This window comes from Papaver somniferum, unplaced genomic scaffold, assembly GCF_003573695.1.
Source record: "Papaver somniferum cultivar HN1 unplaced genomic scaffold, ASM357369v1 unplaced-scaffold_107, whole genome shotgun sequence".
Lineage (NCBI taxonomy): Eukaryota > Viridiplantae > Streptophyta > Magnoliopsida > Ranunculales > Papaveraceae > Papaver > Papaver somniferum.
The window spans coordinates 628,385-642,991 of NW_020619603.1; the positions used below are offsets into that span (position 1 = coordinate 628,385).

General features: G+C 33.9%; 1 protein-coding gene and 1 long non-coding RNA gene across 3 annotated transcripts; both read left to right on the forward strand.

The window, feature by feature from the left end:
* Positions 1-4,669: 4,669 nt before the first annotated feature.
* Positions 4,670-6,561, forward strand: LOC113327636. 2 transcript variants are annotated; one of them, XM_026574799.1, is made up of 7 exons: positions 4,670-4,814; positions 4,894-4,980; positions 5,071-5,259; positions 5,371-5,520; positions 5,611-5,664; positions 5,785-5,931; positions 6,011-6,561. In XM_026574799.1, the coding sequence occupies exons 1-7, from the start codon at positions 4,692-4,694 to the stop codon at positions 6,392-6,394; spliced, it is 1,134 nt and encodes a 377-aa protein (XP_026430584.1). In that variant the 5' UTR covers positions 4,670-4,691; the 3' UTR covers positions 6,395-6,561. The 2 variants fall into 2 exon arrangements, with proteins under 2 accessions (XP_026430584.1, XP_026430583.1); XM_026574798.1 differs by having other exon boundaries at positions 5,371-5,523; positions 6,011-6,560.
* A 3,110-nt stretch (positions 6,562-9,671) lies between these two features.
* On the forward strand, positions 9,672-13,534 carry LOC113328444. Its single transcript, XR_003349415.1, has 6 exons — positions 9,672-9,825; positions 10,599-10,738; positions 11,288-11,357; positions 12,493-12,651; positions 12,804-12,862; positions 13,194-13,534. It is a non-coding gene; the product is annotated as an uncharacterized LOC113328444 (long non-coding RNA).
* The last annotated feature ends 1,073 nt before the right edge of the window (positions 13,535-14,607 follow it).

A 14,607-nucleotide genomic window follows, 5' to 3' on the forward strand; every position in this document is an offset into this window, starting at 1 on the left:
CACATTTTGACGATTACGCTATGGAACCCGTCGGTCCATGTTCACAAAATGATCTCTTGGGGGTAACTGGATACGCATATTGTTTTTCCGCAACGCTTCTTATGTATCCAGTAGTTTGAGACTATACCTCTTCCATCAAAAAAAAAAAGTAGTTTGAGACTTCTCCTAACAATGACTGTTGGGTATGAGCAACAATTTCCCAAGGTGACGTTTCTCACTAACTCACTTTCAATGGAAACTGTTTGAAAGTACTAAGTTGATTCTAACCATGTTCATTTTTGAAACGGCAAAACCGTTGTTCTCCACACTAAGAAGAAATCAAATGTTACAGTTTCGCATAAACGGTGTCGAACTCTATACAGAAAGAATTAATTCTTCATCCACCATAACTGTATCTCTTATACACTGTGTGGCCAATTTTCAAAGAGGGGGAAAAAAATCCTTTCTCGGTCTCTCCTAACAGTAACTTGTGCATGGAGTAATAGTTTGAGCAAGAAGCCAACAATGAGTAAGCATTTTCTTTCAGTTAATTTAGTAATCAAAAGTGCACTACAGAGTGGAACAAAATAAATTCATTCTTCACTACCAAGTATAAAGCAAATTGACTACATATAACAAAGGATGCAAGACATTTATAGCATCACAGAGACAGAGCCAGTATTTGTACCGGTAACAGTTCCAATTACCAATGCGGAGACCGCAGTAACGATTCTCTCCATCATCAGAGCTACGCAGAAATGCATAATTATGATGAAAGTTATTTCAATGCAACTCAGGGAGATGATTGCAATCACCCTACATTAAGAAACATGTGGAAGCAAAACTACATTAAGGACAATAACTATAGAATCAAAAGTAACTTTAAAATGCAATTCTAGCAGACTTCTCATTCTTTAGAATGCAAGAAACATAAGAAAAAATAATAATTTCACCATATGCAAACACATCTTTCTACATAGGTGATATTTTTAGAAAATTACGCAAAAAGAGAAAGGAAAAATCAGTTCTAACAAAATCACACCGCAAAGGCTCTAAGAAGTTCAAGATTTAATTGACAAAAAAGAAAGGATCACTCATTACTTAGAGCAACCTATTCCAAGTGTGGAAAATCCATGAAATGTCAAGTCTAATGGCTTCCAAGAAGTTGGGGTCTTCCACGGAAAATCCAAGCAGGATTTCATGATTTGGTGGAATGGTCCGTGCAATCCATGGAAACGTTAATAAGAATAGCATAAAATCCTATTAATAATAGCGCTAAAAGACAAAAAAAGCTAATAGCAATGGAGCTTAGCTTAATAGAGCTTAGCTCCATTAAGAATAGCGTTTTTTTTTTATCCGTAGACTTAAACTGAGTTGTTGAGAATCTAACGGCTGAAAAAAAAGCTCCATTCTTAATAGCGTTTTTTTTAGCGCTATTAAGAATAACACTGAGCGCTATTAAGAATAGCATTTCTACTATTCCACCATTACACTTGCGCTTCCATCCACAGTTCCAAGTGCTGAGGTGCGTGGAAGATGGATGGATTCCACCATAAGACTTGCTCTTACAACAAAAACTTCATTACCAAGACCAACATATGATTTCATGTCTATCATGTCTTTATCACCATTAATATCCGTTGGTGCGCTTTTTAATAATAGTAATTTGTGCCCATGCTATGTTTGTATAGCAAGATAAGCTATTAATTTGTATTTTACCTTTCTTCCCCTCTCATTGCTCTGCGAGTTGCCATCATCATCACTGCAAATAAAAAGGGCACTGAGAATTAGATAATGTCTCCGTTCGTACAAACAGTGAAATAAAAATCTGCAGTCTATTCTCTTGATATAAAGTCCAATCAAAAGTGAAGTGAATCACATGAGAATACGGAGAAAACTTATGATAACTATTACGATGTGTTCGATTAAGTAGACAAAAATGCCACATTTACCATGGCCTTTGTCCTACAAAGTCCGATTCGCCAAGCACTTTCTTGTTGTAAATGCCTCTAAGAGTGTCTACATTTTCCTTAACCTGTAGAGCAACCGTATTATCCAAATTACATATTTATTTAATATAGTCATACAGATACAAATTCGATTAGTCAAATGAATATTTTAGTTTAAACGGATACAATAACCACATTAGACAAATTAAATATTTAGTTAAAATGAATACATTTTCATTTTTAAAATTTTCCAAAGTAGATTAGTGTTTAGCAGAGATTCGTACCTTAAGAAACCTAACCTCATGGTCCTCATCAACCCATGACCTAAAGGTTACCATATCAGCACTACGAGGTAGAAGAGCAATATTTGACTCCAACAGAATCTCAGATTTTCAAACATTAGTGCTGCAGTCTGTGAGTATTGTCGATTGTCAAATAATAGTCGATGCAAAGTATTAATATATACATACAATTAAGCATACTAATTCGAAAACAAACAACTGTAATTGCATCAATTCTCATTCCCTTACTACATATATAGTACTTCAACATAAAATGCATCTGGATCGAAAGGGGTTCCTCACCATCGCCAACTACATTTTGGTGTAGTTTTATCGATGTCACTGGACCTGTAATGACCAATTCAAGGTATAATATATACATTTTTAAGGAGCACAGTTTCTTCCTGCATTGGAAACGGGAAAAGAAAATGAGAGCATAATATATACATTCTGATACTTGTGAATCTGTGATAACCAATTTAAGGTATTCATATTTAAAATCAAAATAGAAAACCTAAAAACCAAAAAAGAAACCCTAGAAAACCATTATGGAACATACAGCTGAGGTGAGGTTGGGATTGAAAATATCAGAAAGCAAAACAAAACTATAGCTAGAATAAGATCACCTCAATTTTCATATCTTGTTTTTTGAATAGCAACCACCAACCTGTAAATAACCCAATGAATTAAAACAAATCAGAAACCTAAACACATACATAATACTAAGGGTCTGTTTGGCAGCTTGAATATGAAAAACGTTGTCTAGGTTAGGGTATTCCTAAGATTATCCAAGACTATCACGACAATGGTTATTTTAAATAGTGTTTGTTTTCCACATTGGGTTAATGCAGTATGTTGTTTGTCAACAGACTTCTATACAAGTTAAATTAATTATTAAAAAAAAAAAGAATAAGCTACACCATATGAATTAATAGTTTTGAGCATAAGAAAAATTTAAATAAAAAAAATAGTTATAAAAATAACTGTCTAACCCAGGAAAGGATTAAGATATTCCAGGTTTTACATGGAATACCAAAACCCACCTTTTTAGCCTCCTAAAATCTAGGTAGGATACACTATTCTTATCTTGACATGGAATAAACACCCACACAAACACAATATACAGTTATTTAAGGGATAACCCAACCTAGGTTAGGATATCAAGGCTATCAAACACGGCCTAAAAAAAAAAGAAGGTTTATACAGGAACATAGGAAGAATACTAAAAATCACAAATCAAATCAGAGAAGAGAAGATATTAGAATGCCAATCAAGAACGCAGAAAACCATTGTGCCGGTGAGATAAGTGAGAAAAAAATATTTAGACGAAATGGATGAGCCGCTGCAAAAACTGGTAGAGATTATAAGTGTGTTACCTGAGCTAAGCTGTTACGTATATGTGCTTTACTTGTTCGTACCTGTTAATCAATCAATAACAGAATGAGAAATAAAGAGACATAGAAAAATTTAGGGTTTACCACTATTTTTATTGATTAATCGATCACAGATGCTGAATAAAAGAAGAAACTAAAACAATACCTAAACCCCAAATTGAATATGTTGCAACCCACTGGCGTCTAAACCCCAAACTTTCACTGATCAATAAAAAAAAACGTACCCAAACTTTCTCTTAATCGACGAAACCCTGAACCCTGATATTAGCTCATCTTCAGAAATTGTACTTGCAAAATAAAAACAAACAAACAACAAAAATCTCTCATTTAAAACATATTTGATGAAGAAAGGAGAACAGAAGAACAAAAAGACGGAGGAGGAGAACAGAAAGACGGAGGAGGGGAACAGAGTTTCATAAGAGAAAAACTGTTCTTTTTTTTAGGGTGGGTATTTCATAAAAAATAAATTGTTCTCCCGTTTTTTTCTTGGCTGTGTTTCTCACGTTTTTTGCAACCGAAAAAGTTTTTTGGTGTTACATTCGTATAATTAGAGGAAAAGTGGATTGGAGAATTTTCAAGGGGTCAGGGACGCTCATCCAAGGATGAGTATTCTTACCGCACGACGTGGAGCCTTATATGACTTAGGAATTTAAAGGGATTGATGTTTATGAAAATCACATGAGCTATCACAAAGATGCACAAAATATCATACCATATATAAAAAAACTCAGATATTACACACCAAATATACTTTAAAATTTATAAAATAATAAATAAAATATTTCAAAAATCCATTTCATACCAAGTATCCTTTAAGATTTATATAATAGTGAATAAAATGTATCAGTTAATATGGATTTATATGTAACATTGTAGTATTTTTTGGTAACAATGTTTATAAAAATCACATACATAAATGCACAAGATATCACATAAATGATAAAATATTATATCATATATGAAAAATAATTAGTTAATTAATGAGTAGGATATCATGCCAAAATAAAACCATATACATGTATTTAATCTTATGAGTCGATCCTCACATCATCCATATATCATAGTATTTGTGTATTTTTTTGATAAATATGTCAAAATTTATCAGCTTCACACATTGGTTAATCATATTATCGATACTCGTTAGTGAAGAATTGGTCAAAGGGAGAACGATTCCAAACTCGATAAACAACGAAATAATCAAATCTATTAAGGTCATGAAATTTTTCTTTTGCTTTAAGATATATATATAGTTAAACTCATGCTTCTATCTCATTAATCTCTATCTTGTAGGTTGAAAATGATGAGATCATCGATTGTTACGATATCTACAGACAACCTAGTCTTAATCATCCATTGCTTCGTAATCATACAATACAGGTTTAATATACACTTTTCTTAATAATATACACTTTCATATTTCATACTCCCAAAAAATAACTTTGCTTTTGTTATTATATTATGAAATAGATGAAACCAAATTTATACCCGAAAGGAACGAAATCTGGTAATTTGGGAACACTTCGACTCACACAAACTTGGCATTATTATGGATCATGCCCGAAAGGAACTATCCCCTTACGGAGAAAAGGGAAAAATCATAATCCAACACATTCACGTAATGCATCACAAAGAAGCAATTTCGAAGAAATTCACGAGGTATACGAAAACAAATATCATTTTTATGATTAATTTATTTTATTAGTATAGTTATACATAGCGGTAATAATAAAAATACATATTGATTATGTGCATATTATTATATTTCAGTACGCGACAGTTGAGGCACGAGGCAATTTTCTAGGAGCACAAGCAAAAATAAATCTTTGGAAACCGGCTGTTGAAATGCAAGCTGAATTAAGTGTATCCCAAATCTGGGTTACAGCTGGTGATGGAAAAGAAACTATTGAAACCGGATGGGTAGTAAGTCATTAATCTAAAACTAAATGTAAAGTTAATTTTATATCCTCTTGTGAGCACGTTAAAATTTCAATCTTTGTTTTTAATTAGGTTGATCCACTTGTGTATGGTGATTATGAGACCAGGTTCGTCGTATTTTGGACGGTAAGCATTATTACTCTTTTTTTACATGGAATAACATGGTCTATTTCTTGAGAGGCCATTTATTATCGTCTACCATCATGTTTCTAATATTACCTAGTGATTTAATTAATTTTACTTATTGCGGATGGATACAATAAATTATTTTGTTTTAACGACGAATGTGATGCTTTTGTACACACATCATCAAGTATCGGCCTTGGATGCAGTTTCACCGAGTTGTCAACTTTAAATGGAGACCAAAAGGATGCCACCTTCAGTATTCACAAGGTAAGAAAATATAAATGATCAATTTATTATGCCGCGTTACCAGCTTCAATCCATAAATTTACATTGAATAATTTGACAGGATCAAAGTAGTGGACATTGGTGGGTACAATTACAAGGTGAACCGGTCGGTTATTATCCAAGTTCTCTCTTCACTGAATTATCAAAGAAAGCAACAGCAGTACAATGGGGTGGAGAAATTGTTAATACCAAAAGTAAAGGTCGGCATACTACGACCCAAATGGGTAGCGGTCATTTCCCTTCAGAAGGTGGTCTGAAAACATCGAGTTATTTCAACTGGGTTCAAATAGTTGATGAAAATAACATGAGCGTGGACCCTAAATATTTTGAAGTATATTCTACAAATCCAGAATGTTACGATTTGAAGATTGACGACAACCATCATGATACAAATGGTTTCGGTTTTTATTACGGAGGTCCCGGCTATAATGATAAATGTCAATGATTTTCTACACGGTCTAAAAAATATTTTCTTCTTATTTTGAATAATTTCAAACATCTATCTATAGGCTTTCCCGTTTTTAGTTAATATTGAGGTTTCTCTGTCAAAATTATAATTTATTAGATTTCATGTTATTTATAATTGGGGTTCTTAATTAAGAAAATATATGAATTACTATATTTTCTTTTCCTATACATGTGCCAAATAAGAGAAAATACTGTAACTATTCAAGTTAATTCATGTCATTAAGATTGGTAGCCAGCATCTCGCCAAGCTTCCGTGGTAGCCTGGTAGGTCAGAGAACCATACTCCTATAAGTTCATTAGATGCATCTTCCTTCATTAGAAGCAAAGATCTTTATAATTATGATCGAGGACAAATCTCACCATTCCAGCAAATTATTGTTCGTTGACCTCAAAAAGGAAACTAACGCTAAAATGTATATATATGCATTACCAAAATCAATCATCCAGCGGACCTTTCCTTTCTTAGAATGAATAATTTCATTACAAATTAATGATGTAGTGTCCATTGCCATCCACATGCATGGAAATGCTACCCGGTTTGCTCAACACCTACATAGACTAGGTCAAAGTGGGTTCAATTGGATTATTATTTACAATCAAGCATGCTCAATTGGTATAGGACAGCGTCGTAGAGCTAGCTAGACCCGTTTTTATTTGTAATACATCCACAGAAACTTAGTTGTCTAGACTAAGCAATTACCTTATTCTTTCGCCCATATTCACCCATGTTGAACCAAATCTTCGTCTTGAAGAACAATCTCTGTAGAACAAAATAACAATGCAAGCAGTATTACAATAGATTTTTTTAGAACAAAATTCATCTTTCAGAGAATATATCTGCGTCATTTCAACGGTATACAGCAGAACATATTTATCTACCTCATTATTTGCTTATTCAAGGGCCCCTACTGTGGTATGATAAAACTCTTGTAGATGATTTGAAACCCCTGAAGAAATGAATATCAAATACTCATTGTTACGAACTCAATAAAACATCACCAGCAATAGCATGAATTCCCAGGCAGTGAACTTGTGCAAGGTGCTAGAGTCTGTCTTTTAAACAAATTTTATATATATTTTAGATAGCTATGGACAGCAAGCTTAGAATTTTGAGAAATTTACCATCCTGTCTTGTCTGGTTCCATCCGCACCACTTCAAAAAATCCTTCCAGCGTCCTTCAGGATAAGTTTCAACCAAACTTTCAAAAATAAAAATTTAAAATTAGGATGAGGGGTATGTTCAAGCAAGACTTACAACTTCAGCATCTACGAATATAGTTCCAGAGGCACCAATAATAAATCTGATAATTAACTGTACAGAGAATTTCATATTGTAACTTCAAACAGTATCCAAATAAATCAACTAATCCTAAACAAATAACCCAGGCCCCTGAATAACACCAAAAGATTCTCGAATACGAAATAAAAAGTGGGTATTGAACCGAAAACTCAAACAGTTAAGACTTTTAAAAGGAAATACCACTAGAGTTGTATATCGGTTTTCAATATCAACATCGTGCTCCTCTGCTTCGTCCTCAGAGTGCTCAAATCCATAATGTTGCATTTTCGCGTCTGCACATACCAACAAGAAACATATCTTAAAACAGTTCTTTGACGTTTAAAGAGCAGAAGCTCAAAAAATATATCATAAACAACAAAAAAACTTAAAATTGATTAATCAAACTAATGACATGAATGTACACAGTGTAGCAATAGAGGCGTTACCAGTAGTTCAACGAAAACCATCTTAGCATTGAAAAGAAAGAGGATAAAACAAATCACTGACATAATATTAGCACTCTTGGGATGCATCTACTACCTGATGTATTAGCAACAAGCATTCTACCGTTATCTTGAAACCCTGCCAAAATCAAACCAATCGAAAAGGAAATCAAAAGTATCAGTTGCATAAGTTGATGATTACAGAAGCAATAGCTTCACCACCGACAAGATCGGTCATCCACCACCACCGAAGCTACCATCAACAACACCAACAACCACCCACAAGCTAGAAGCTGCAGAACCACCAGCATCAACATCAAGCCAAGTAAAAGAAAAAAAACCACTTTCAGCCACAAAACCGAAATCAAAGGAAAACTCATGTTAAAAATATTACTAATTTGTGATTTAATCAAGAAATATCTAGAATAGTCTTCACAGTCAGTGGCTTGGTCAGACAACACGTTGGTCAAATGACTAGTCTAGAGAGCCCATTAGAACTTGGTCTCTAGATATTTCTGGAGAGCCCATTAGAGATTGGTCACTAGAGTTTCATTTCAGTCACGTGTAAATCTAGAGAATTCCTGCTCCAGAATTTTCTTAGCCAAGTCGGTCATATAGTCTCTAGAATAATCATTTCTAGAGCCTTCTTGATAGTCGGTCATTCAGCCTATAAATAGGCAGGCGATGGTCTTGTTTTTAATAATCCAAAACCAAAAAGTGAGTGAAGTAAGAAAGCTAGAGTGAGAGTTAAGAGTGAGTGCTAGATAACAAGAGCCAAAGTGCTTTTGTAAATTAGGTGAGCCAAAGTGCCACACTAAAACTTCTTGTAATATTTCATTTCCAAATCAATCATCCAGCGGACCTTTCCTTTCTTAGAATGAATAATTTCATTACAAATTAATGATGGTGGAATTGCAAATGAACCCAGCTTCTATGAAAGCATATTGGTCGCTAGAAATAATTTTATTCAAAAGAGGACTGATTTTATTGGTTAAAAGTCTTAGTTATAATTTCCATAGCATAATTACAACACAAAATTGGTTAAAAAGACCAAAATCAATAATTTCTGGGTGAAACGGACAGTTAGATTTTGATACTGTTTAAATGGACAAAAATGTAAAATAAGCAGGATGTAACCAGTTTCATCGTGCCCATTTCAAATATTTTTTCTTATTTTTAATTTACACATGATGTATCCAGTTTCATCCTTGATATTTTTTAAATTTAAGCTAAGATAAAACCAGCTTCATCTTTACTATTTTTTTTTTGGCCATTTCACCCAAACTATTTTTTACTCGTCCATTTGAACTGTGATTTAAAAATATTTGGACAAATGACCCATTTTCCGTAATTATCAAGGCTAATTGGCCTATACTCTTTTGCACGAATAGCATTATTGTTTTTAGTGGAAATGTTATAAACACCCTTACTATCCATGGGACTTTCATAAATACCCTTTATAGATATTTACAAATACCCCCAAGGATATAATTGAAACTTTTATTAAAAACAGAATTTCCACAGTTCCCTTTTTAACCTTTCCATTTCATTTCCCTTCTTTATTTCTGATTAAAAAGCCAGAAGAAGAATTTGCATCGCCTCTGTCGCTCCCACACCGTCATCTCTGTGGCTCCATCACCACCACCATCTCGATCGCCTCCACCACAACTAGCACCACCACCTCCAGTATGTCCACCATTACTATATCATCAGATCTATCAAATTGGTTTGGTTTTGGTAGATGGAAAATTGAGTTTACAGATTATTAAGAATCGATCTGATGCTTTCAGAGAAGATGCTATTTGTTTAGTTTATTTTTCCCCTGCATCTGCTCATCAAGTCGTTTCTTATCTTGGAGAAATTAGATACTAATTTTAAAGATATAAGTAGATAACCTAATTTTATTTGATTTTGTTGATTCGACTTGATTTTTTTTTCGTTTCATTATAATTGAGCTCGAGATTGTTGATTCATCTCTGAAACATGTATAGTTATTTATTTTATTTTTTTTATTTGGATTTCTGGTGTATGTTCTTAATTTTAGTTTAACACACCACCAATTATCGATTCAACTGGTCGTTTGTGAGTGGTACTGATGGCGTTGTTGTATTTGGTGGTTCTTTTTCATATTGGTGGTGAATTTGTTAGATTTAGTGGTATGATCTAAAAGGTTAGCAGTACTATGCAACATAGGATTGGTTTACACATTTATCAATTGTTTGTTATGATATAAAGAGGTACTTAATCCAACGTTAATCATGTCTTTTTAGTATTACTATCTAAAAAGCTGCAGCCATGTTACGCTTTTAGTTGATTTCTTTTCAAAGTTTGTTTAATTTGGTTTGGTTTTAATAAAGATTTTGGTTGTTATTGATTTTATTAAGTACTAATTATGCTAAATGGTATGTTACATTTGATATTGGTGGTGGTGGTGGTGGTGGTGGTGGTGGGTATAACAGAAGTGAGAAAGGTGGTGAGTATGGTGAGAACAATGGATACCAAGGAGGAGATCGCAGTGGTGGTCGTGGTGGTGGAGGGAGACGGGGTTCTACAAAAGAGAAAATAGATATGGAAAGGCCCCTTCTACAACAACATTCGAGTGAGTAAGCAATTCGCATAATATGTATCACTAACTGAAATTGAATTGGCTGACAAGTGAATTCTGTGACATATCTTAATCTTATGTATTCTAGTCTTCTAGGAGATTTCATATGAGTCGCCTTTCATCTTTTAGCATCAGAAAATAAAGTTGATTTGAAGTTCGTTCTTTATAAATATCATGAAATAAGTTAAATAAATTGCTTTTTATATTATTAATCTGGAATTAATTTGTGACATGAATGAGTTTGTAATTCATACCAATGAGTTTTCTTAGGGTCACACAATCACTAAAAGCAGGACCGTAGGATTAGAATAACACTTGAGCATGAAGAGACTCCCGGTGCTATAATGGTGACTAGTGCATCAGACAAACTTGTCTCACAGCTTTTGACAATTTTGGTCAGCTGTTATATTCTGACTATGATGTAAAACTCCCAGTTACAGTAGTGAAAAATCATTATAATCACTCAGTATACCTTAAAATGTGCATATATGATTAAGCCGTTTCTTTGTTTTTCTGAAGTAAAGTTCTCTACTTTTTTTCCAGGGGATTTGTAATTCACATACAGTACTTCTATGGTTCTGTTTCGCTGCTTCCACTGACTGCTGCAAGTGCTGTAAGTATTTCTCGATTTTTTTTTCTCTGAGAAGCTTATTCATGTACACTTTATGTTGGACACAACTTCTGCTTGTTGCCTCCAAATATTGGAAACAACTTGAACAAATTTCCTTCACATTTAGAGACAACTTGGGCTAGTTATCTCCAGATTTGGAGTCAACTTGAGCTAGCTGCCTCAGGATTTGGATATTACTTGGACTAGTTGATTCCATCTGTATTGGATATAGATGTTCTCAAGTTTCACTATAAAATTTTCATATCTTGGAATTTAGTGGTTAGCTATTGTACAACTACCGTTTCTATGGTGTTATATGCTTGGTGGCTACCACCACATGGTGTAGTCATTTAAATGTACTGAGTAATTGGAAACCGTGTTTTGCCAGTTTTATATGAAATTGTCATTTGTTTAATTTGGACTTCTTTTTTGGTAGCTATCACTCAAGTGGAATATCTAAGAAATCGTGATGCTATTAGCCTTGTTGATTGGCAATTTGGAATGATGTGTCTTTCCTTTGTTATATGTTGAACATTTGGTGATGGAGGAGGTGGTGAAGGTTATGAGGGTGTCGAAAAGCATATTGTTTCCGAACGGAAAAATGATCTTAACTTGTATACGTATTGTTGGATACATCATAGTCACATCACATCTTGTCGCTGTTAAATGGGCGTATAATTAAGATTAGGATGCATATTGAATTTTATGTTACTCAAAATATAAAATGAAATCTTGCTTTTGCATATTTGGTTATTCTCTGTCTGGGTGCTTTCCTTTATGATAAACCTAGAATTTTTTATTTTCATTTTGGCAGTTGTATGAACCTAGAATTATTCTCTGACTGGGTGGTTTCCTAATTGTAATTGCTGATTTTATAAACATAGAATTCTTGATTTGTATAGATTGTTGTAGGATGTTTGTTAGCAGCCACGGGATGTGTCACTCATTTTTGTTGGTAAGAGCAGTCATTTCATGTACGAGTTGATCGATTTGATAATGTGTATCCTACTCTTACAAAAATCTATTATGGTACATTACTTTTTAATGAAAAAGTAGCAGCTCATTCTCGAGTCTATCTGGAATATATGTACATGGTTTCATTCTGGCTTGGGATTAACAATGGTTTAACTTTATCTAGGCCTGCTCCATGTCGTTCTTGGACTCTAGATTTTGGGGACAAAAAATTGCTTTCACTTTTGGAGGCAACTTGACTTGAGCTAGTTGATTCCAGATTCGGAGGCAACTTGAGCTAGTTGGCTCTGTTTTTTCTATTATTTCTTTTTGTTGAATGAAGTAGGTAATACCCTCGTCATATGCATTTTCATACTCTTTTGTAGTTATATTGACGTGTTTGGTCTGTGTTATAATTTATCTTTCTTTTGGATGTGATTTTGATGTGTGTTGTTCTTTTCTTTTTTTTGCATTGACGAATCTATGGTGGAACCGTAGCACGACTGAATCCATGTCAGAAGATGTGTGTTCGACTCACGCCAGGTTCACTCATTCGTGTATGTTTTTTTTCTTTTGGAGACAACTTGTGCTAGTTGACTTCAGATTTGGAGACAACTTGTGTTAGTTGCTTCCATATTTTGAGACAGCTTCGGCTTGTTGCTTTGATTATACTTCTCAGCAGGGGGCATAGCCCTGAGTGAATTGTGTCACTTTAACTAGTATCAACTTGATTAACAAAGTTCTTGATTCAGATTCACGTTGTTTTTGAGCTGACTAGTTGTCTCCAGTTTTGTAGCTTTTCCTTTGACTAATTGTTCTTTGGTTGTGAGTTTATATTTTTGCTTTTTATTATTGAGGTTTTTTCTTAGGTTAACATGGTTTTTGCAGGGAAATATACTGTCGAGTTTCAAAGGAAAAGGATGTAATCGTAATTTTGCAAGAGGTGTGGTGGGTCTGGTAGGCTTACGATTCGCAGTCGTTTAATGCCGGAAAGCCGCATTGGATCATCGTGCACCAATATTCCGAAGGCAGACGAAGGATTTCAAACTTCTACAGGCTTATGTTCCTATGAAATTTTCCATTTTCCAGTTTGTTTGAACTTGTTTTATATTTTTTTAACTTGCTTTGCAAGTTTTTATTTTGTGAACTTCTTTTTTGTTTTACCTGTTATATTGCAATTGTTCCAAACAATTTGTTGTTCTTGTAATAGTGAATTGTCTTTATATTTCTGCTCGAGGCTCTACTAGTTTTTTTTTTAAGGAATAAGTTTCAGAGAACTTGCTCTAGTTTCCTATGGATGTGATAGTTGATCCCATATTTTGGAAACAACTTATGCTAGTTGATCCCAAATTTGGGAACAATTTACAAGTTGCTTCCAATATTTGAGCCAAATTTTTTTTAGTTGCTTCCGTTACCGGAGATTACTTTTTCCAGTTGCATCCAGATTGATATATCACAAGCTCCCGTGTTTTAGATTATGGGAACAACTTCACCAAGTTACACTGGAGACAACTTTTTCTAGTTGATTCCATCTCTGGAGAACTTGAGTCAAAGTTTCCTATAGAAAAAAACACACAAGGATTGTTTATATTTTTATACATCTCTTACCTGCAATCATATAACAATACTGATTGCATCTGTAGTCATATTTCAATAATATTAAATATAACTAAACCTTTCATTAATGTTAAGAATCAAAAAATTTACATATTCATTAAATAGCTATATAAGCATTACTAACAAGAGTGTTGCCTTTTAAATATATTTTTTCCAAAGATCTACATCATGTTTTAGGTGAATTAGAGGTGAAACAGGGAAAGATAAGAGGAAGGAAAAGAACAATCTTATTAGGAGATTAGAGAAGAATGATTACATAGTTTTCTTTATATACAATCCTAGGAATCTAGTTGGACCGCACATCCAATGGGCCGTAGGCCCTGTAACACTCCCCCTTGTGCGGTTCAATAACAAAACTTTATACATAGTGCTTCACATATAGTTCTTCAAATGACGTCCTCTCCTTGATGGCTTGTTCCAAAATCAATCGCCTCATTAAAACTTTGACAAGGAAAAAGCCAATGGGATAAAAGCTTGGTACAACTCTTCACATGTAGTACTTCACATGTTGTCTTGTACTTTACACATAGTTCATCACATGCAATACGATCTTCAAAGATCAACGAGTCTAAGTTAATTTCCTCGTTAAAACTTCGTTAGGAAAACCCAGAGGGAAAAAACCTGAATTAAAGAAAAAGAGTACAATATTAAGAAAACTTGGAACATAGTTGGACTCCAATATGTT

Bases quoted from the DNA above. Each gene is read 5' to 3' on its own strand.
- LOC113327636 (XM_026574798.1), top strand. From the start codon at position 4,692: ATGTCAAAATTTATCAGCTTCACACATTGGTTAATCATATTATCGATA. The intron at 4,815-4,893 runs GTCATGAAATTT...TCTATCTTGTAG, and splicing joins AAATAATCAAATCTATTAAG to GTTGAAAATGATGAGATCAT. The intron at 5,260-5,370 runs GTATACGAAAAC...ATTATATTTCAG, and splicing joins ATTTCGAAGAAATTCACGAG to TACGCGACAGTTGAGGCACG.